The 23,389-nt window shown below is 36.9% G+C and overlaps 1 protein-coding gene across 2 annotated transcripts; it reads right to left on the reverse strand.

The window, feature by feature from the left end:
* Positions 1-21,174: 21,174 nt before the first annotated feature.
* On the reverse strand, positions 21,175-23,215 carry LOC127430118 (ADP-ribosylation factor-like protein 4A). Of its 2 annotated transcripts, none has more exons than XM_051679615.1 (2): positions 23,086-23,215; positions 21,175-22,122 (listed from the first exon to the last, which is right to left on the reverse strand). In XM_051679615.1, the coding sequence occupies exon 2, from the start codon at positions 22,042-22,044 to the stop codon at positions 21,442-21,444; it is 603 nt and encodes a 200-aa protein (XP_051535575.1). In that variant the 5' UTR covers positions 22,045-22,122; positions 23,086-23,215; the 3' UTR covers positions 21,175-21,441. The 2 variants fall into 2 exon arrangements, with proteins under 2 accessions (XP_051535575.1, XP_051535574.1); XM_051679614.1 differs by lacking the exon at positions 23,086-23,215 and adding an exon at positions 22,734-23,073.
* Positions 23,216-23,389: the final 174 nt, after the last annotated feature.

Genomic DNA, 23,389 nt, shown 5'->3' on the forward strand with positions numbered 1-23,389 from the left:
GAGCGCAGCAGCATGCACTGTAAGTGCGCACACTGCATTGTGATGTTGTATTAGGCAGAATAAGTTGAAGTTTCAAGTGAAATGACAAAAGTTGTTAATGGCATCGATTAGTCACTGGTTTTAACATTAAAATGTGAAAAATTCTCTAAACATTATTAGAGGCTACTCCCATTTAACTCCCATTATGGAGCATTCCGTGTTCAACACAAGTTCAGTCGTCAGCATTTTTGGCATAATGGCGATTACCACAAAACATAATTTCCACTTGTCCTTCCTTTTCTTCATAAACAAAATAAAATAAAAAACAAATAAAAAAAAGCAAAAACCAAGGGGTTTTGGGGCCAATTTCTTTTGAGGGTTTAAAAGGCAGAAATGTGTAGCTTTTAATTTTCTAAAAGCATTAAGCCCAACATTAATTCTTCTGTTAAAACTTGTGTATTATTTTAGCTGTAAAGTTGTTTAAATCGTCATTTTTTCAAACATGTATTTGGAGACTTTCTGTTAGTCAGACGTTAGTGGAACATGTGCATAGTAAATGTAATGAACTACATCTGTGGTTACTCTGATATGTGTGAACTTGAGGTGGGGGGGCTTTATTCATACACTAAAACTGATTCTGGGACCAGTTGGTTATAACTGACCATTTGTTTGCAGATGCCACTTGGTTTGATTCTTTGTACCTAATGCAAAAAATAAAATAAAATAAAATTTACATTTGTGACTTAATTGTCCAAACACATTTTTGGCTCACTGTACATTTAATAATCTTTGTAACAGTGCAGATTGGCAGTGTGTTGATTATATATTGATACAAATAAATATTGAAGACAAATTAATTTATCCTAAATGATGCTACAGGATGACACATACAGTGCATCCGGAAAGTATTCACAGCGCTTCACTTTTTCCACATTTTGTTATGTCACAGCCTTATTCCAAAATGGATTAAATTTCATTATTTTCCTCAATTCTACAAACAATACCCCATAATGACAACGTGAAAGAAGTTTGTCTGAAATCTTTGCAAATTTATTACAAATAAAAAAAATGAGAAAAAAATAAATAAAACATGTACAGAAGTATTCACAGCCTTTGCTCAATACTTTGTTGAAGCACCTTTGGCACCAATTACAGCCTCAAGTCTTTTTGAGTATGATACTACAAGCTTGGCACACCTATTTTTGGGCGGTTTCTCCCATTCTTCTTTGCAGGACCTCACAAGCTCCATCAGGTTGGATGGGGAGCTTCAGTGCACAGCCATTTTCAGATCTCTCCAGAGATGTTCAATCGGGTTCAAGTCTGGGCTCTGGCTGGGCCACTCAAGGACATTCACGGAGTTGTCCCGTAGCCACTCCTTTGTTATCTTGGCTGTGCGCTTAGGTTCATCTTCCAACAGGACAACGACCCTTCTCCCCAGTCTGAGGTCCAGAACGCTCTGGAGCAGGTTTTTATCAAGGATGTCTCTGTACATTGCTGCATTCATCTTTCCCTCAATCCTGACTAGTCTCCCAGTTCCTGCCACTGAAAAACATTCCCACAGCATGATGCTGCCACCACCATGCTTCACTGTAGGGATGGTATTGGCCAGGTGATGAGCGGTGCCTGGTTTCCTCCAGGAATGACACTTGCCATTCAGGCCAAAGAGTTCAATCTTTGTTTCTCATGGTCTGAGAGTCCTTCAGGTGCCTTTTGGCAAACTCCATGTGGGCTGTCATGTGCCTTTTACTGAGGAGTGGCTTCTGTCTGGCCACTCTACCATACAGGCCTGATTGGTGGAGTGCTGCAGAGATGGTTGTTCTTTTGGAAGGTTCTCCTCTCTCCAAAGAGAAATGCTGGAGCTCTGTCAGAGTGACCATTGGGTTCTTGGTCACCTCCCTGACTAAGGCCCTTCTTCCCCGATCGCTCAGTTTGGCCGGGCGGCCAGCTCTAGGAAGAGTCCTGGTGGTTCCAAACTTCTTCCATTTACGGATGATGGAGGCCACTGTGCTCATTGGGACCTTCAATGCTGCAGAAATTTTTCTGTACCCTTCCCCAGATCTGTGCCTCGATACAATCCTGTCTCAGAGGTCTACAGACAATTCCTTGGACTTTATGGCTTGGTTTGTGCTCTGACATGCACTGTTAACTGAGGGACCTTATATAGACAGGTGTGTGCCTTTCCAAATCATGTCCAATCAACTGAATTTACCACAGGTGGACTCCAATCAAGTTGTAGAAACATCTCAAGGATGATCAGTGGAAACAGGATGCACCTGAGCTCAATTTTGAGTGTCATGGCAAAGGCTGTGAATACTTATGTACATGTGATGTTTTTCATTTTTTATTTTTAATAAATTTGCAAAGATTTCAAACAAACTTCTTTCATGTTGTCATTATGGGGTATTGTTTGTAGAATTTTGAGGAAAATAATGAATTTAATCCATGTTGGAATAAGGCTGTAACATAACAAAATGTGGAAAAAGTGAAGCGCTGTGAATACTTTCTGGATGCACTGTATTTAGATTTAGTTCAGCGTATATTAGATTTAGATATTAGACAGTTTTAGTTTACTCTGTTTTCTGTTACTCTGTTCCCAGTTGGCGCAGTGGTGCATCAGACTGCATTGAGAGGTGCATCAGACTGTCAGAGGTGTGGCAGTAACAGCACCAAGGCACCTGAGGCAGTCTTTGTGCCAACGTCTTTATCAAAACCCTCCTGCCCAGAACGTGCCAATTCTGTGCCCAATGACATGACACAAATCCTAATCAAACTCTTTTAACGTGGCTATTCATCAGGTTTCTCATGTGTGCTGTGCAGAAACTTTTAAAAGAATGAAAGATTACTCCTTTCATGATGAAAAGAGTAAAACTACATGAGTTTAGAATTTTTGAAATTCTAGCATCAAGTTTTTAAGTCTTAGAATAATGGACTTTTAACATAATGGAGGCCTTTAATATGAAGATATCAAGCTGGGGCACAAAAAATTTACTGTAGTAATTGCAATACGATTAAGCAACAAAATTGTTGTGGTTTTAAGGAATGCTGACACAATGATTTTAAAAGAACTCAACTTGATAGGTTTAACATTCAAAGATGGCACTTACTTCCCCCACGGAGCAACCTGAGGTCTAGTGCCTTACTCTGGCCATAATGGTGGTATTATAAAATTTCAGTAACTTTGATGGAACTTGCAACCTCCTTGTGGTTTTATGATTCAATTATTATTATTATTGTTCAAATAGAAACTGATTAAAATTGTATAAATGTCCTAATTCCACATTTAAATTCACACCTTTATATTTATATGTGTTGTTAGTTATGGGGCAGGAGAATGTCAAAAGCACAATTACATGCATTCTCTAGCAGTGCTTTTGTGTGTTGGTTTCAAACACCTTGTTCAAAGCTATCTTAAATTAGGATAATGTTTATATTAGATTTAAGATAATTCTGCTCTACAAACTACAATTTCAATATCACATTTTAGTAACAGTTCTTTGGGGGGACACAGTCAGGCAACAATCAACTAATCACCAAGGAATATTTTAATTAATAGGCTGAATTGTGTTCTCAAGACAAGAAAATTTTTAATAAATGTCAGGTCGGGGCAAGTTGTCACATGCATTGTAATGCTGTAAATAATGTACATCATTTATTAATTACAATTTCTGCTGGCCAAAACAAAGGTTTTATATTCTTGTCTGTTACATGTTTCACTCTTTCAATAATTATTTTGCGTTTCATAATGGTTTTACAGTTAAAATTTTGCTGAAAGGCCTGTAATAACAAAAGGTAATTTAATGTAAAGTTCCCGTTGTGACAACTTACCCCATACCCCAATTCAAAAACTGAATGTTCAGTGGAGTAGCTAGAGTGTCAAGCGTGACAAAGTGTTCAATGTCTGATTAAAAAACTGTGCACTTTTTCCATATTTGTACAGCACAAATTAATCCCCTCCATTAGAATGTGTTCCATTAGAACGCTTAAATGACAAACTTTTATTTGAGAAGCTCTGGATAAAGTCGGGTTTGTCTTATTTATTGTACAGTTTCCACTGTGCCCTCACTGAATCATGCGCACCATCATGAGTCCGATGCGCAATGTGTGATCTGGATCTGATTGAGTTATTGTAACCTGCATGATCACAGTGAGCTCATTAGCCCGTGTGCTCCGGTGCTAATTTGGGGGGTTACGAACTGGATGTTAATTAATCACTAGACAGACAGAAAGCGATGGCCAAGCGCGCGGTTTGTGAGCGTGCATATCAAGCAGGCTGCTGCGCACCCGGGCAAGTGTTGTTGTTTGTGTGGAGCGCGCGCGCGCGAGAGAGAGAGAGAGAGAGAGAGAGAGAGAGAGAGAGAGAGACCTTTTTTATCATTTTGAATTTTGTGCTATGACACCAAAATTAGCAAATGTTTCTATTTATTTCCCTTGATAATATGTTGGATGATGCATCATCACCCAGTACATGCAACAATTCAAAGTAAATAAACATTGTTCTTAAAGGAGGCGTCTCACCACATCTTACCCTAGATATTAGCTACATAAACCCCTGATTGTATTTTTTTCCCATGACAGACTACACTTTTGATTTATTTATTTTGATTTATTATTTAGTCACTTCGAGAAAGACTTGCTATACATCTGAGACGCAATGGCGCCATCTAGCGTTAGAGACGAGCACGCCATCGTGGACTTTGTAAAGTCTTATTATATGCATACATTGTTATTTAGATCTTTAATCTGCATTAGAATAAATATAATCGTGTTCTTTGCAGCAGTATTACTTTGTTTAATGTTTTAAAACATGCCATTGAAAGAACCAGGTCATCAGGGGTAAATTTGCTTGAACAACTACACAAACGCTTCAGGGTCTTCCTGGGGGCCCATCTTGGCCAGGGTGATCTGAGGTGGGGGACCAATGTCGCTGCTGGAGTACCCCCCTGCGGCAGCAAGCTCTGGAACACCCGCCGGTCATGGGCTCATACAAGCGCCTCAAACCGTTGCTCCTGTTCGATACGAAGCTCCAGGAGGGCCTGGTGTTGTGTCTGGTGGATACCACCATGTGTCATGATAACATCAGCCAGCAGAAAGAACTCCATGATGGCTATCTCCCTCACTCCCGGGTTTCGGCACCAGTGTAACAAGAACCTGAGTTCAAGGGAAGGAGTAAGCGGGAGACAGCAATTCCAGCACAGGACTGTCTGTTTTATTAACAGCAAATGCATACGCTTAAATGCGCAAAGGTACAGTTCACACACAGGTAACTCAAAATATAAATTATAATGGCAGCGGCCAACACACACAAAACTTGTCAGCAAGGCTCTCTCTCCCCACTGCCGCTGTTTCCTCTTCTTAAAAGTACCCTTCACTCCTCCTGAAACACAGGACAGGTGTTAAGCACAGGTGGAAATAATTCACCACTCATCTCCCCCGCTTCACTCTCTACAGCACGGCGCTTGGCCACGCCCCCGCCTCCTCACACTGCCTTCTTTCCCCCCTGTTGATTTTTTTTCTTTCTCCCGTGTCACAGACAATTTAAAGAATTTTCAAATTGGATTTTCCCCCACTTAAAATAAAAAAGTTAAGAATTATATTAAAAATAAAAATTACTTAATCTCCTTTGTTTTAACAAACTAAATTGGGTGTGGAACTCAATTATCATCGGAAGTCACACTTAAGATGTTAACAAGGTACACACAAGGGTGTTCATTTCAAATCCACCACTGTTCAGTTGTTTGATTGCACAATAAATATAACTGACTTTGTGAAGTCTCATAACTAAAGCTGTGGTTGTTAGAAAGTAAAAGTTGGCAAAGGTAATAAAAAGATTGGTGTTCTTTTGGTCCTTCCTAGAAGGTGCTGTACGGGTGGGAGACTACAAAGACACTACTAAGATTAGGCCATATACACTGACTGTATTGGTCCAATTGGGAGAAATGATCCAGACATCAATGGTCTAGCACTACACAGATTCACCTTTTTCGGAAAAATGGCTGGGAGAAAGCTATGTGACAAAAACTGAAACCTTTGGAAGAAAATTCATGAGACTAAGTTGAGCTCTTTGGCCTGAAAGAAGCTGCATTTGGCATAAACTAATTATAGCCCAACACCAAGTAAAACCACCCTTGCTGTTAATCATGGTGGCGACAGCATCTGAAGGTGTTTTTTCAATAGGATGATCTGGAAAACTTTATATCATCAAGGGTAACATGGATGAAGTAAAAAACAGTCACATTTTAGCGCGCACACACACACACAAAAACACACACATACACACACACAAAAGTAAAAAAAAGATAAATACTTTTAACTATTTTTAAGTTACACATTTCAGTTTCATTACAAAATTCCATGAATTGAACTGTGTAATTTTTGCAAAATATTTTACATTTTATTTATTTAATTTAGGGTTTCAAAACTGTATTTTGTTAAAGTTTACTCCGTTTAATTTGATAGAATTTTGTTATGAAATTAAAATGCGTCAATATTAAATACGTAAAACACTTTCTGAAAACGCTAAATTTTCATACGAAGTTTCTCATTTTCTTATCGTCTTTCAAGTGCACTATATCCATATCTACATTTTTAAACATCTGCAAGAATTTGTGTTCAGTAATGCACTTTCAATTGAAGTTCATGGGGCAAGGCATTGCACTGGGATTAACAAAATACACACTGTTCCAAAAGTATCCCAAAAGACTTGGCAACATGGTAAACCCTACAACATTTTTTAAAACCATCGACTTGCCCCATAGACTTGCATTGTAAGTGCATTACTGTAAACAGTGTTGCTTGTTTTCACAAACTGAGGGGTGAACTGAAAACTGAGGGATAAATCTTTAAACCTGTTCAGTGCTCACTGATGAATATGTACTGTCGTATATTTTCTGTCCACCTGCATTTTTATCCACAGAATCTAAAGAAACTTTGAGGTGATTACAACTCTCCAGTAGAGGACAATTCAGCATTCTTAGTGCACAGTGCAATCCAGGCACTGACAGTAAAATCTATTTTAATGTGGTGCAAGTGTTACTTTTATATTGGATAATATAGCATCAGTTTTCAAAATCATAACCAATTGCAGGAAATTGCAATTTTGCACAAGGTGTGGCATTATAGAAGAATTACAATGAGATGAGTAGGCAATTCATGAATCATCCCATGACTGAAGGTATAAAACCATGGTTTAAGACATGGATCAGCATCTCTTGTCGGCCCAAGAACAGCATGCCCAAACAAACACAGTCTTAACCCCAACCATTACCTATCCCTGTCATCAATGAAATTATTTGCTAGGTATTATTTGAGGTGATGACAAAAAAATTAGAAAACTATAACAAGAACAGAGCACTGAATAGTTTTTTTTAAATGACAAAAGTAAAAAAAAAAAAAAGTATCCTTTATGAGAAGGCTTGTATAGTTGTACTGTACAAATGAGTTTGACAGTCAAATTAGCCCAAATGAGAGTCAAAAGACAAAGAGAGAACTGTAATCAGTTTTAGCATGTGTCATAATCAATGTGCTGTAGGGACTGTGCAGTAACTTTAGTCCCCTGAGGATGTCACAGTGCACAATTCATTCTGGTGATAATGTTTGCCCACGCTCATGGTTTCAAAACACACATCTCTAATTATGTCCTGAACAAAATCAACATTTATTACATGAAAACTGCTCAGTGTAAACAGGAGACTCTGATCTCCAGGGGGTCTTTATGAGAGCTGTGGAAACGTGATTATGTTTGGCTCCTGGTATTCTGTTCTGGGATCAAGTTGGAAAGCAAAATTAGTTTATTTCTTTAAAGTGTGTGATTTCTGCACAACTAGCGTCACAAAACAAAATTGCAAAAATGGACCCTTTTCACAGTTCCAGGGGCCCGTTCTTTGTATGTTGCTTAAAACATCTCAGAAAATATATAAATTGCACATTTACTGTCACACCCTCATCAGCTGTAATTGAAGTTTGATTTATTGTATGTTTTTATACATGATGCTCTTTTTTTTTTTTTTTTTTTTTTTTTTTTTTGGCCAGATCTATTAAGTTATTCAAAAATACATTACAAATGCAATTTACACAAAACAATTACTGAATACACCTCTGCTACGATCAATTTCTGAGTTCAAAGCCATTTTAATGAAAAATGTCAATAACACTTTACACTAAGGTTCCATTAGTTAACATTAGTCACCAAAATTAGTTAACATGAACTTACAATGAACAGTAATTTAACAGCATTTATTAATCTTGGCTAATCTTAATTTTAGAATATACTAATCCATTTTTAAATCAAAAATTGACTATGTTAAGTAAGGGATAATCCACGGCTAGGTGTGTGTTAATCAATTTTAAATGCATGACGTGGAGGTGAAGCGCATTTAAAATAGTTGATCTGCAAGTCATTAGATCTAGAGTTCTGCCTGTTCTAAATCAGAGATAAAGTAGTGCGATAATTTTACAGTTTTTTGGAGACCAAACACTATTTAAAAACTGTGAATTTCAAAACTCAATCCAGAAATAATAATAGCTACATAATGTAGAAGGGTTGGCACTCCTCAGAACATGTTAATTCCTATTTTTTGTTGTTGCTGACATGGCAGTTGTAAAAGTAGCACTTACTGTACATGATGAGGTGAAAAATCATCGAAAACGCTCCAAACCTGTATATTTTGAGCTCTGAGACATGATTATGGGATCCATTAAGGCTGCAAGATTGATTTAATGAAATCGCGATGTGGCCTTGCATGATTACTACACCACAAAAGGCTGCGAAACAGTTTTCATCCATTCAGTCCATTAGTAAGGGATGTGTGATAGCGGGGCGCCCTCTAGCTGTTAGTTCTAGCAGCACATGTTGAACAGTGCAGTTTATGTTAACATATAAATTGTCTTGCCTCGTCTTGCCAGACAGCGAAAGATGCATTTTATGGGTCCTGGTTACCTTCTCTCCCCCTCTGTGCAAAACAGCTGAATGTCAAACCATACTTTCCTCACAAGCGCTATGTGTGATTAGTACAGGGCTGATCGATGAACACTATTGTCTTTTCTGTGTTTCCTGTAGCAGTTCACAGTTGATTTTAAAAGGGCAATGCATGACTTGATGTTGTTTTGTGATGTGACGGTTAATTCCAGTTCTGAGACTATATTCGCATCCAGAGGTCATTTGATCAAAGGCATAAAACTCTCGCAATGTCTCATTACGGAGGACAGCAGAGTAGGCGCATTCATATAGAATGGTGATTAAAACTGAAGGGAAATACCTGTGCATTCAACAGTTTGAACAGCACGCATTCCAGCCAATCAGCATTGAGTATTTGAACAGACCATGGTATAGCATTAGTTAATACACTATGAATTAACCTGAACTAACAATGAACAATTGTATTTTTATTATCTAACATGAACAAAGATTAATAAATGCTATGTAAAATATTTTGTTCATTGTTTGTACATGATACCTAATGCATTAACTAATGTTAACGAATGGAACCTTTTTGAAAAGTGTTTTAAAATGTCTAAGTGGTGTTACTGCAGAGACCTGTAATATTGTTTTTTAGAAAAATGTCTGAAATTAACCTACATGGGCACAAAAAGTAAATTTCTATGAACTTGACTAATAATTACCACAAAAAAAAAAAAAAAAAAATTTGATTTGTGCCTACTTTTCTTGAAAACAAAAAAGCTAAAATCTGGGTTAAAGTGAGGCACTAACAATGAAAGTGAATTGGGCTGTAAACATTGAAATACTCACTGTTTCAAAAGTATAGCCACAAGACATAAACAATATGCATTTTAACATGATTTTCATATACAACCCTTTTCTGTGTAAAGTTATGGCCAATTTTACAACTTTGTTGCCATGACGATGTAATGTCAACAAAAAAACTGTAGTGTAGTATTTCTGCGTGTCCTTTTTGTGTGAACGTATAATTTTCTTGTTTTTTTGTTTATCTGGTCTGAAGTTTTGAGGCAACAATGTACTGTTAAACCTCTATGATGACACTTTTATTTGGACTTGCATCATAGCTGCATCATCTCTAGTAAGAGGGAAAGTATACTGCAGCCACTATGTACACTGTTGGGCGCCTGCCAGAACATCATGTCAGAACTCTTCTTCCCTTAATTGTATCAGAGTATGCAAGTGCGTGCATGTGTGTGGTGTTAATCAACTCATGTTCACCACGTGTAACATCCTCATAGGAAATGAGTTACTGGTAATGAAGACCTGTTAACATGGCAGGATGTTGCAGAATCTGTTGCAGGATAAGAGCCATTATGTAAAACTAACTGATATGGATGTTTTCCCCCTTTTTGTCTGAAGGCTGACCAATGTATGTTTGTAAAGTAGAAAAATTGTTTTAAAATTGTCTTGACTACGAATGTTTGTAGTCTCTGTGTGATTTTTGTGTCCATGTGTTCACACTGGTTATTGTAAGACTGTCAATCTGTACAAACTGTATGTTTTTTTTATTTTATTTTTTATTATCATTATTATTCATGGGGAGAAAATTGTACTTTCAAAAAGGGTTAAAAAAAAAAAAAGAAAAAGAATAATTTAGAATCAGAATGAGCTTTATTGCCAAGTATGCTTACACATACAAGGAATTTGTCTTGGTGACAGAAGCTTCCCGTGCACAAACAATACAGCAACCAGACAGAGATAATAATAATAAAAAAAAATAGAATAAAAATAAAAAGTGAATAGAAAATAAAATACATATAGAAATACACAATAGGACAATATATATATATTACAAATTCAAATCTGTTATATACAGAAGCAAGGGAATGAATGGCAGAAGAGGATATATGTTGGAAAAATATAAATAGACTAAGCTGTTTATTGCACATTAATTATTGCTCAGTGGGGCAGTTATAACTGTTTATGAGATGGATAGCCTGAGTGAAAAAAAAACTGTTCCTGTGCCTGATGGTTCTGGTGCTCAGTGCTCTGTAGTGCCTGCTAGAAAATTTTACATGCAAAATAAAATTATTTTACCTTTTATACTGACATTCATTCTTTACCAGATGCAATTTACAATGCTATGAAGAAAATTCTGTAGTTAGAAACTCCATAAACTCTCCTAATAAAAGTAAAAGGTTAAGAAAACACCTTACTTTGTAAGAAACTCCTTTAATTACTTATATAATCACAATTATATAATAAACCTGTGTAAGGAAGAAGGTAGATAGTTTAAGGTGTGTTGTACCCAGTTAAATGTTCTTTAAAGAGATAGTTCACCAAAAAACAAAACTTAGGTCATTTACGCACCCTCATGTTGTTCTAGTTCTGTATGGCTTATTACCTCAGAGAAACACCAAAAGAGAAATTTTGAAGAATGTACCAGTCGCTCTTTTCCATGCAATTACAATGAATGGTTACTGAGGCTTTCAAGCATCAAGAAGGATGAAAAAGCACCACTAAAATATCATAAATGCTTGTGCACTACTGTACTGTATATTCCTCTTCTGAAGTCTTACAATAGCTTTGTATGAGGAACAGACTGAAATATCATTATTTCATTCCATTCCTAATGAAAAAGGGTAACACTTTACAATAAAGTTCCTTTTGTTAATATATATAAGTTAAAGGGATAATTCAAAAGTCATACACATTTGGGATGGCATAAGGGTGAGTAAATGATGATAGATTTTTAATTTGGGGTTGAACTATTCCTTTAACTACATTAGTTATCATGAACTAACAATGAACAATACTTTTACAGCATTTATTAATCTTAGTTAATGTTAATTTCAACATACACTAAAACACTTTTAAAATCAAAAAAACAAATTTGTAACAAAAGTATTTGTTAACATTAGTTAATGCACTATGAACTAACATGAACTAACAATGAAACATTTTATTTATATTAACTAACATTAACAAAGCTTAATATATGTTGTAAAAAAAATATTTTAATTGTTTGTTCATGATACCTTATGCATTAACAAAAGTTAACGAATCGAACATTACTTTAAAGTTTTACAGAAAAAAGTCTTTATCCACTGATTTTCTTCCAGTGAGTTTTGAACTGCTGTGAAAACCAAATCAGTCTGATTCGTGAACATAGTATTTTGGTTTTGTGAACTGCATCAACAGATTAATTGAAAAGATCTGACTCAAAAGAATGATACGTTCACAAAACAGACATCACTACTTCTCTCATTAACATGCCAAGGAGAGCAAGGGCAGATATCAAGAATTTTAGTACATAATGACTTAAATTTTGCTTTGTTTCTCAGACCAGTTTTATTAAGCTTCCAACAATGAACAATTCAATAGTGTCAATTCAGTCACATTTCTGTGCCAATAGCGCAAATGACTACCTTAATGATCAATTCTTTGTCACATTAACAAGCCCTTGATAAACAAAATTGTAATGCAATCGATCATTTACAACACAAACACTTACAAATGCTATGCCTGCAGCTTACATGGAGTCTATATTTACAGTTCACGTTACCATATTGCAATGAACAGGATTTCCCTCTCTATCTAGGCAGTTTTAGATAACTTGCTCCAAACTGCTGATGTGAGATCAGCTTTTTTTTAACATTCTTACATTCTAACAATCTTTGAATCCAGGTGGGGTGAAGCGTTTAGGGGAAGTGTGCCTCCAACAGAGCAAGATTCCTGTAATCCATGTGATCACTGTTTATTCTTCACTTAGCGAGCTGCTGATAACATTGTCATTCAGGACACCCCTGATTTCCTTAGAAGGAAGCACCTGTGCTCTGTGGAAAAAGGGGGTTTGCCACAGCACACAGAAAATCACAACAGTGCCCACGTCATTCAGTCCTCCCGGAGGGCACTTGGAGTTTATTTGCACAGGCTAGTGAACTCAAGTAGCTCACAGTTTTAAAAGTGACAACAGCAGTGTAGTCCCCAAACAGCTGCAGTTTAGAAAGTGACAGATAAAACATGTAACTATTACTGTTGCTCTTGAATTCAGTGGTCTAGTTAGACAAGAGATATGATGTTCGATTTGAGAAGAGTATAAATAACTCGATTTTTTTTCTTTTAGAACAGATTCTGCTTTATAGCCTGATGGCATAATACCACTATAACTTAAGTCATTTAGGGTCATTCTGTGTCAACACCAAAAATTTTACTGGTAAAAGAAATACATAAATGATGATGAAAGTCAAAATATTAAATTACATGGATCAATATTTAATGAGCAATCAATTTTTATTGAATAAGATTACAATTTTTCACCTGTAATATGGAGCAAAACTACAGGTCAAACAAATGACCCCAGAAAGGTGGCAGAGTCATTATCTTATCAACTAGTTGACTTCAGCACCCCAGGTTACAGTATATGTCACTGGTGTGCGTCCAAAAATTTAAGAAAAAAAAAAACTTTTTCGTGTTTGAGTTTACACACCTTAACTCCTTAAGTATTATTTATATGCTTTAAGATTCGGGTTCAGAACAAACTTTCCTTTTGTTATCTCATTATTTAAAGGTGAAATCAGTGCCATGTTCACAGAGCAGTAGAATACAGTTGTCAGCAGGGGCGGACTGGCCATCGGGAGAACCGGGACTTTTCCTGAAGGGCCGGCCACGAAACGGGGCCAAATGGGCCGCGATAAGCTGAAATGGGCCACCGCGTTATGCAGAACGGGCCACAAAACGGCACGCGATATGCCGAAGGGGGGAGCGACCCCCCCTTTTTCTATGTAAAATCCCGGGCCAATTTCTCTTCCCAGTCCTACCCTGGTTGTCAGTCCTGTTTTAAGTGCTTAATACGGTTACGTTCACACACAGTTCGGTTATTTACGAGAGTGACAACTGCATTCTATAACCGAACTGACACCCGCAAATTTTCAGGTCTCACAACCGCATTCTCGGCAAACCTGTGCTGTGTGAACGGAACCGTACTGGACAACTAGTTGTTAATTACGTCAAGTACAGTGAGAACCACGCACGCTGCACTGTACACGCGCGTCTCGTGTGTTTTATGTACGGTTTCTTTAACTCACAGTGATGGGGAAATGAGCTGTATCATCCAAAGATTCAGCTGCTGTCTTCCACCAGAGCTTCTCACGGGAGCGAGCCATGCAACAATAAAGCTGCGCTCTACATGCGGTTAAAAAGCATTCAAAGCTGCTGTTGCTTAGTTATGATCTGATGGATGAACCCGCGCCTCGATTGGACTCATTTATTTAATAATGTGCTGGCAATTGTGATGAAACATACCGGTGTTATGGACGTTGCCATTTTTAAGTCACCATCACTATGGTTAGAGCTGTTAAAATGCAGTTGTTCGTTCATACAGGCAGTATTCGAACTGCTTCTTTAAGATGTTGTATGAATGGAACATTTCAAGACTCACACCTGTAAGTAAATGCAGTTGTTAATCCTAAACACTGACTGTGAATGTAGTCACTCATTTTTTGAAGTATGTCAAAGTGGCTTACACCGCATTATTCAAACACAGTAGTTTTCAGTTACCATTATCATTGTAATAATTCACAATGCACAGTAAACCAGGATTAATTTAATCCATCAATGGAAGTGTCCAGTAACAGGGCAGTTGATGAGATTAAGCCAGTAGTATTCAGTCATGTGATGCTAACATGGCTGCCCCCATGAGGCGCCCCTGCCCCATGTAGAATAAAAGAGCTTTTATAAGGTTACTGATATGACTGAACTCTTCATCTCACGTGTGGTAATGATTTTACACACGTTTCAAAATTACTATTCATTTCTTTAGAAGTAAAACTTTTTAAATGAGGAAAAACATTACTAAGTGCAACTTTAAGGCCCTTTATGGGGCAGAGATAAGGGGCTCTCAGTGTGGCTCCTTGCGTAAACTGTTAAATTTTACCAATTTTCAGTGGTCAAAAAACAAATGTTGGTCACATGGTATGAAGCTAGTTTTTCCTGTCAAACGTCTGAAGTACCAATCATTTTAAAACAAGAAACGTACCTTCATTTATTTGCAAAAATAATCATGCAAAAATCTTAATTTTCTAAGGTTATTTTTCATGCCATTTAATATTTTGGCTTTCATCATCATGTTAAACATTCTTCTGAAAAAAATGATTGAATAAAATAAGAAAAAAAAAAAAAATCAGCCAGGGAAGTTATTGAAATTTGGTTGACTTGACACTGAATAACCCATCAATTATAACTTAAGGACAACATTTGTTAGTCTGAAGACATATATATATATATCATAATGTATTTCATTCATGAGTCATGACATTCCTTGGATTGTTGTCTTAGATGAAGAGATTGTAAAGGCATCTTTGAAATACTGTACGTGATTTTAAATTTTTTTGGCTCTTTATTGTGTGAAAACCTATTTTGAGTAGTTGCTGTATGAGAAGCTGATTGTATGTGTGTAAGCATGTTTATGCATGCATGTTGACTCATCCTTAACAAACCAAAATTGTATTGCAATATCTTAAGTGTTGGCATGCCAAGACCTGCAGAGGCCTGTAGAGGCCTTATTAATCAACAGAAAAACAACTGCTTATTCCTAGTTGTTTTGTACTGTGTGTACAAATTGCCACGTTGACAAAACAATCCTTTATTTTAACAGCACAGCTGTTGTTTTCCATGGCAAAAGCCCTAGTAATTCTTCTAATAACTCTCATCCCTCTGGATTATACTTTAAATAAACAAAACTTTTGACTTCCCCTGAACTAAAGGTCTATTAAAATGCAGTTTTCATGGACTGTCACTTATCAGCTGTACTAATTTAAGAAGAGGACTTTAAATAAACAGCAAGAAGTTAAAAAGAGGGGGGAAATTCGCACACATTCTGCTGAGGAATCACACTAGTCTGACATGACTGAGCTGTTCTTTAACTAGGAGGTTCCGTCTGCTCAGTTATTCTTTCCCTGACATGCACTAATACATTCCTCATACTACAGCTTTAATCAGTCATTTAAATGCTTTTCAGTTATTATGTGGCATGACACATGAAGTAACAAGAATCATATACCTATACAGAATAATCATTTTATATATATATATATATATATATATATATATATAAATTATTTATATATTTATTTATTGTGATTTTGGAGTGAAATGTGACCGGAACATTGTTTTGATTCATTCATACAGTCCTTACACCAGCTAAGGCCTAAATATTGACCACTATCAGCAAGTATCATGCAAATCACGATTAAGATCTTTGTGTTGATCAAATTATGTGTGACAACACATAGCAAACGTCTGGGTTTTGTCCATTACAGAACAACACGATGTTTACTTATTTTGAAAAGACCAAAACAGTACTTATTTGGTCCTGAAAGTCTCTTAATCATATGATGTTTGCCAGAATGAACACTTGACATGGTCTAATATATGTTTACAGAACTCCAGCACAACCTGTGTGAAGATGACAGACTTCTGAGAATGATTTTTTTAGATGAAAGGACGGGGGAAAATAGCTACTTGACCCCCGTCAATCCAACCTCATCCTTCATGCTGGAATGAGATGAGAGCAGAGCTGAACAAAAGCAGTCTGTCAACTGTCATCAGATACTGACAGGGGAGCTGGAGGGGTGGCTGCATGGAGCGCCAGGTCGCTACACCTCTCTCTTTCCCACACAATCTCATAGACTGCACTGCAGGAGTTCTGAGATAAATAAACTCAAAGAGTTGCTCTCATAGTTTTTCTTGATACAGTGTCTAAAACTGCAAATGAAAGCATCAGTGACTATTTGAAAACAAAATACAATGCATCTGTTGTATTTTAAGAAAAGTTCAATGTGACAACTAAAAGGATATCTCTCCCTTTTTCTCTCTGTTACACTTTTCTTTCACAATCAATAGTTCAGATTGAAGCAGAAAAGGAACATACATGTTAATCTACTATGGAGGGTTGAAATTTAGAGTCAGGATGGTTACTCGTCCAACCCCATCTTATGACAAGTCGCAATAATAATATAAGATGGCGAAAATGCACAAGTTGGCTCATGCAAAAAAACTTACCAAATTTGTTCACTATTGTTTCCTTTTCTTAAAATAAAATGTTGGTTGGAAGACTAGATAAAATTGCTAGCTGAATGCCTGTATTGTATCAGTTCTGTTTGCTGATTGGTTGGTCTGTATGGAAATAAATGTCATCCAATAGCTTACATTTTCACCCTCTTGTACAAATTATTACGAGTTGCCATGAGACTACGTTGTATTAGTTAGTGATGTATACCAGTGAGTTTTAAGCTTTCTTTTTAGCATTATTTTGTTAGCAGCAGTGCTTTAAAGGGAATTTAGAGAGACAAGTTCTCAAAGAGGGTTTTAGCATTTTTGCATGCTAAAAAACCAACTCCAAGAAGTTGTATCTCTAAATTCATCTACTTTAAAGCACTGCTGCTGCAGCCAACATAACAGCTTTTGTGATAATTTCACCACCTTCAACAATAAATGTCAAGGCAATTATGGTCTAACTTCAAATATCCTCCATTGAGCAAGGTTGTGCAATTAAAGAGATAGTTTACCCCAAATTAATATTCTTTCATCATTTACTCACCCTCATGCCATCCCAGGTGTGTACGACCTTCTTTCTTCTGCAGAACACAAATAAAGGTTTTTAGAAGAACATCTCAGCTCTGTTAGTCCATACAATGCAAGTAAATTGGTGGCCAGCACTTTTTAGCTCCAAAAATCACAAAGCCAGCATAAAAGTAATCCATAAGACTCCAGTGGTCAAATCCATATCTTCTGAAGCGATATGAAACAGATCAATATTTAAGTCCTTTTTTAGTTTAAATCGTCACCTTTGACCAGCCCCGAGCAGTAGGTTGCGATATGGATGAAAATATGAATCCCCCCAAAAAAAAGATTGTGGAAAGTGGAGGTTTATAGTAAAAAAGGACTTAAATATTGATCTGTTTCTCACCCACACCTATCATATTGCTTCAGAAGACATGGATTTTACCACTGGAATCATATGGATTATTTTTATGCTGACTTTGTTATTTTTGGAGATTTAAAGTTCTGGCTACCATTCACTTGCACTATATGGACCAAGACAGCTGAGATATTCTTCTAAAAATTTTTGTTTTTGTTCTGCAGAAGTCATACAGATCTGAGATGGTATTATGGTGAGTAAATTATGAGAGAACTTGATGATGGGTGAACATTCCCTTTAAAAGGAAGGGCCCTATAATTTCTATTTTCATTTGATTAAAGCTTTATGAATTCATTTGATTAGACCGCCTTTTGATGATAAAGTTTAATTAAACTTTAAAACACAAAATTCAGTTGAAAAAAAAAAGAATTTGGAAAAAATAAATAATAAAAAAAAGATTTTCATAGGCCCCTAACAAGGTTACAGTTATTTGTCCCATAAACTGTATTTTATAAGTTCTCTTATTAAATGGGCTAAGTGTCCATATACTTCTAAGAAACATATGGTGTGTCGTCTGGTGGACAAGCCAAATTGTACAGGCCTGTTGTTGAGATAACCCAATGACTAGTCGACTTTAAAAATATGCACTTTTGCTCATCCCTACTGTAGATCCAAAAGGAGAATGTGCTCTAGGTGGGCAAATCAACAGGTGTGACACTGTACTGCAGTTTACAATTACTCCAGATAAAGTGTGGGAAAGGAAACTTCACTGCACATTTTTTCCAGTCTGTCACCATCCCAACTCAGCATTACTGACAAGAATGGAATAGGGGGAAGAGTTCCACTCGCTCTGAATTTATGAGACTGAAGTGTGATTTAGGGAAGCATGTGATACACGGCAGCCAATCCCACAACTAAAGCCAAAGTCACACAAATCCCCTCTAGTTGGCCCCTTTCAATAAATTTCTGATGCCTGCAAAGGTGGACATATCATAGATATGAGGTAAATTCAAAATTGATTATGGAACACAGAGGAGCAAAATAATGTATGTAATGTATGGTGGTGGCAGAGGTGCATTTGTTTTCCATTTTCACCTGTATTAAGAAGAATGTGCTAATGCAAGGCTCCAAGTAGACAAGCTTTCATAAAGAAGTCACGAGTTAAACTGCACTTAGTGATTTTACTCCAATTAAAAAAAAAGTTTAATACGTAACAAAATTAATAGTACTTTCGAAAAATGTTTACAATCCAACACACTCATGGCGAAATCGTCAGGATTCCTACGACTTTTCTAAATTTTGCTAATCCATATGATATCGTGCAACTGCACTCGTATGAATTCGTACGACTTTCACTACATCCAATGACGTCGCTGGACATCATTTCCATCTAATACGCGACAATTACTTGCTTCTGTCACTCACAACAGCTTCCTATCATGTTTACATTCACTACTGATTGGTTAAGTTTAGATAAGGGTGTGGAGGTGAGGGCATGGTCGAGCGCCCATCTGGGGAGAGAGAAAGCGGTAAGGAAATCCACCTGAGATGAATTCTGACTAATTACCATCTCAGGTGGATGTCCTTACCGTTTTCTCTCTCCCCAGACGGGCGCTCGACCACGCCCTCACCTCCACAAAGGGGTTTGGGTAAGGGCATAATATTAATAAGTATGTCCTTAACACATCGTGCGCGGAACTCGCGCTTACTTCCACATTAGACAGCCGGGAATTTGCACGTGATGAATTCTTAGGAGTTTACGTGAACAACATAGTGCGAGACCATACGAAATAGCCAATCGTAAATTTTCTATGACTTTTCATGAGATCGGGTTGTTACAATCATGTCCACGTACGGCCAAAGTATACTTCGGTTTTCCGTGTATCTCGCACACAGCAGATTTCAGCATCAATAGCAGGACAGTATGTGCGGTCGGTCAGCATGCATCCTTGTGTTCCTAGACATGCGGACAGTCTAAGGTTTTTTTTTTCGTCATATGCGCAAGTGCCTGGCCTTGACTGAGGTAAAAGAGTATCACGAAGCAGTCAAAACAGGATTCTAAACTCAACCGTGCGTGAGACGGAAAAGAACAAGGAAACAGAAGTATACCCTAACTTTTTCATGACATAGACTCCGTTCATATCAGTTGCCAAATATAACCTGTTTTATTCTACATGAAGTACTGTATGTCACCTCATAGTGGCCGCCATGTTGAGCGCACATGCAGCTGTGCACTATTCACTTTTTCATTAACTCCCCTATTACTGAACACTTATAATAAATTAATAAATTATTTATGGCTGACAACAAATAGCACATTTCTACTATGGATGTGCATGAGTAATGGAGAATCCTACTTGTTCTGCAACAGCTACTCGAGTATTAAAACACTACTCGAACACCGCAAATGTATTTTCCTTTGTGCATTTGCCTGCTTTGAGCAGTGCTGAATTACACTGTATTTTCCTTGCTGTTACAATTGAGTCCACTGGGGGATGCATGATCAACGCTTTTATGATGTTTTTATGTTTTGTTTACTTAAGTGTTTAAAAACCACTTCTTCAAAATTCTTGTGAACCACATACCAAAGCAGTCACGTGGTTTTCACCCGAATGTAGCTTCGGACGTCAAAGATCACATTGTTTTCCCCAAAACAAATCAAGCTCCAATACAGTGCTTCAACGTGAAATGTGCCGTTTTCTCGACACAAGCTTCGAAGCTTGTGTGTCAAATGTCACATCACTAATACGAGGAAATCTGAGCTTATCAGACCAGTATGTGTATAAAGCATGAAATCTCAACACGGCAGAGCGGATTTTATAAAAAGCCAACTTTCACCACTTGTTTTTCTGAATAATAACTTGCGAAATGATAAAAAAGTGATAGACTTTATGTAGATTCAGAGTTTATATCTGTGCATTACCCTAATGCCGTCACTATTGGTTTCTCTGTATACTCCAGTTGAGAGCAAATATTTTTGCTGTTATTTTTAAATGTTTTGTTTTCCATGTTTATTCATGCATATTGTTCATTTCATTTTTTCCCCCAAAAGAAAATTATAGTTTGTTTAAATTCTCTCTTTTTTTTTTTTTTTAAGTGCTTTTTTCTTTTGGTGTAATCGGGTACTCGTTTTTTGTGGGTTAGAGCGTGTGACTACAAAATTACTTGAAAATACCATCCCTAAAATCTACAATGGTATCAGTAACTAAAAACCAAAATGACAGCCACATACAGTAGGCCATTGCAACATAAACAAAAATTACTGAGTGCACTTTAAACATGATGGCATGAGGAAACATGCCTGACTACAAAAAAATTCACACTAACTATTAGCCTAGGGTAGACAACTGGGGCAAGTATTACAGGTGACAATTTAGAATAAACATAGAAAGTTATTTTATTGTGAATAAACACTAAATAAAACTCTCAATAAGAATAATTCTTCAGTGTGACAATACAAAAATGTCAAGTTTTATATCAAGTTTATATATTTTAGGAAAAATGTCTATGACAGACAGTAAACAACTAAAGTGGTAAACAACAAGAAAGTAAACAAACTAAAGTGCTCATCGGTTCTAACCAACTTTGGGCACATACAAATTACAGTTTGCTGTATCTTTTCTCCTTCATGAAATACATATACCTCCTATTTTTTCTTTTTTTGCTGTTTGGTCATTTTTCTTCGCTTTATGATCATGTCATGAAGTTTTTCTAGTCCCTCTTTGAGTCCATCACCAATGATAGCACAGGTTGGCTGCAGGTGCCATGGCGTGGTGGGTCCCAGTTCATTGAGTGCCAGCATGGTCTCTATCTGTGATAGCGACAGAGCCTGTCTTAAGTCCTGCTTGTTAGCAATAATCAACACAGGCACTCCTTGGTTTTCAGAGGAGCGGGCAATTTTGTAAAGCTCCGTTTTAGCCTCTTCCATTCTCTCTGAGTCCAGAGAGTCAACGACAAACACAATACCATCCGTGCAGCGAGTATAAGACTTCCAGAGAGGACGCAGTTTCTCCTGGCCACCAACGTCCCAGAAGTGAAACGTCACTGTTTGCGAATCCCCAACAGATACTTTGACTTTCTCTGCATTGAAACCTTTGGTAGGAACAGTATTGACAAACTCATTGAACTGCAGACGGTACAGCACAGTGGTTTTGCCTGCAGAGTCCAGACCCAGAATAGCGATGTGAAGAGAATTAAAGAACGGAAGACTGGAGAGAAAGTTGAGTTGCTCTGATATTCCATTCCCCATTTCCCTCAGAAGTATGAAAGTAATACGAGTTTAGAATGTAGTTCCATGTGTTCAAAGTCCAATTTCCACAATACTTGCCTAGGAAGTTAAGGAACAGAGACATCATCACCTAAATTGTGCTTTCAGGCAAAGTTATAAAAGCAATATATATATATATATATATAGCTATAGATACTGCCAGTAAAAATTTTGGACACATGAACGCATTTTAGAATAATAGTAAAGTCGTCAGAAGAACTATGAAATAACACAAATTATGGGGATTAAGTATGCACCAAAGATTGTTTGGTGTCAAACAAATCAAAACTATTTTATATTTTAGCTTCTTCAAAGAAGTGACTCTTCATGCATAGATTTGCACAATCTGGGCATTCTCTTGACCAACTTTATGAGGTGCTACCTGAGACGCTTTTTAAACAGTATAGAAAGAGTTTGCATGTGTTCTGGGCACTTGTTTCCATTTAAAAAATGTTTAGTTTTGTAAAGAAAATAATACATAGGCATATGTATGAAAGCATGCATGCATGTGTCATACGTGTACTTGTCTACAAAAATCATTTCAAGCAAGTAAGCATTTGCATTTAGATCAGTCAAGTAAATATATGTAACCTAATCATTAAAGTACTGAAGCGGTAAGACCCCAACAAAGCATAGTGATTAAAAAAAAATAATAATAAAACCGAACAAACCTTTTAGAAAGCGGGCATAGTTCAATGACGCAATATTTCCGAGGAACAGAGATATGGAGTGGTCTAACAGTGATGACAATAAAAGTGATATTGCATCAAGCGAGATCAGTAATTACTACTGACGCACCAAGGGCGTGTAATTTCTCTGTAAGTCACTAGCGTCCACTTGTTGAATTGAGACTTCAGAAGGATACCACGCAAAGCTATGATTACTCACTTTATCTGTTTACATTTGTAGTAAACTAACATAACGGCAGCTATCGTGGAAATCGGTGAATGTTTAAGCGTGTGAACCGCAGCCCACGCCTTAGGCTGATACACTGAATTAGCGAAACTTGCTTTTTTTTCTTACCGTTGTCGCTCACTCAACTTTCCAGTTAGACTTCAGCTAGACTTCATGATCATTCATTCTGCTCACTGGTCACCCAAGCGCGAGCCTGCCTGCACGCACGAACACAAGCAGCAGCTCATTTGTTTATCTTTAAAATGATTGGTCAATGGAGGGCATGAGCTCAAAATGAAAATAAATAAACAACAGTAGTAATTTGTACTGCTTTGTAAAGATGAGGCTATAAAAACACAACTTACTGTTTCATTTAGCATTATAAATACTTAATACATAAGAACGTTTTTTGTTTTTTTTTTTTTTTTTTTAA

This window comes from Myxocyprinus asiaticus, chromosome 39 (genome assembly GCF_019703515.2).
Source record: "Myxocyprinus asiaticus isolate MX2 ecotype Aquarium Trade chromosome 39, UBuf_Myxa_2, whole genome shotgun sequence".
NCBI lineage: Eukaryota > Metazoa > Chordata > Actinopteri > Cypriniformes > Catostomidae > Myxocyprinus > Myxocyprinus asiaticus.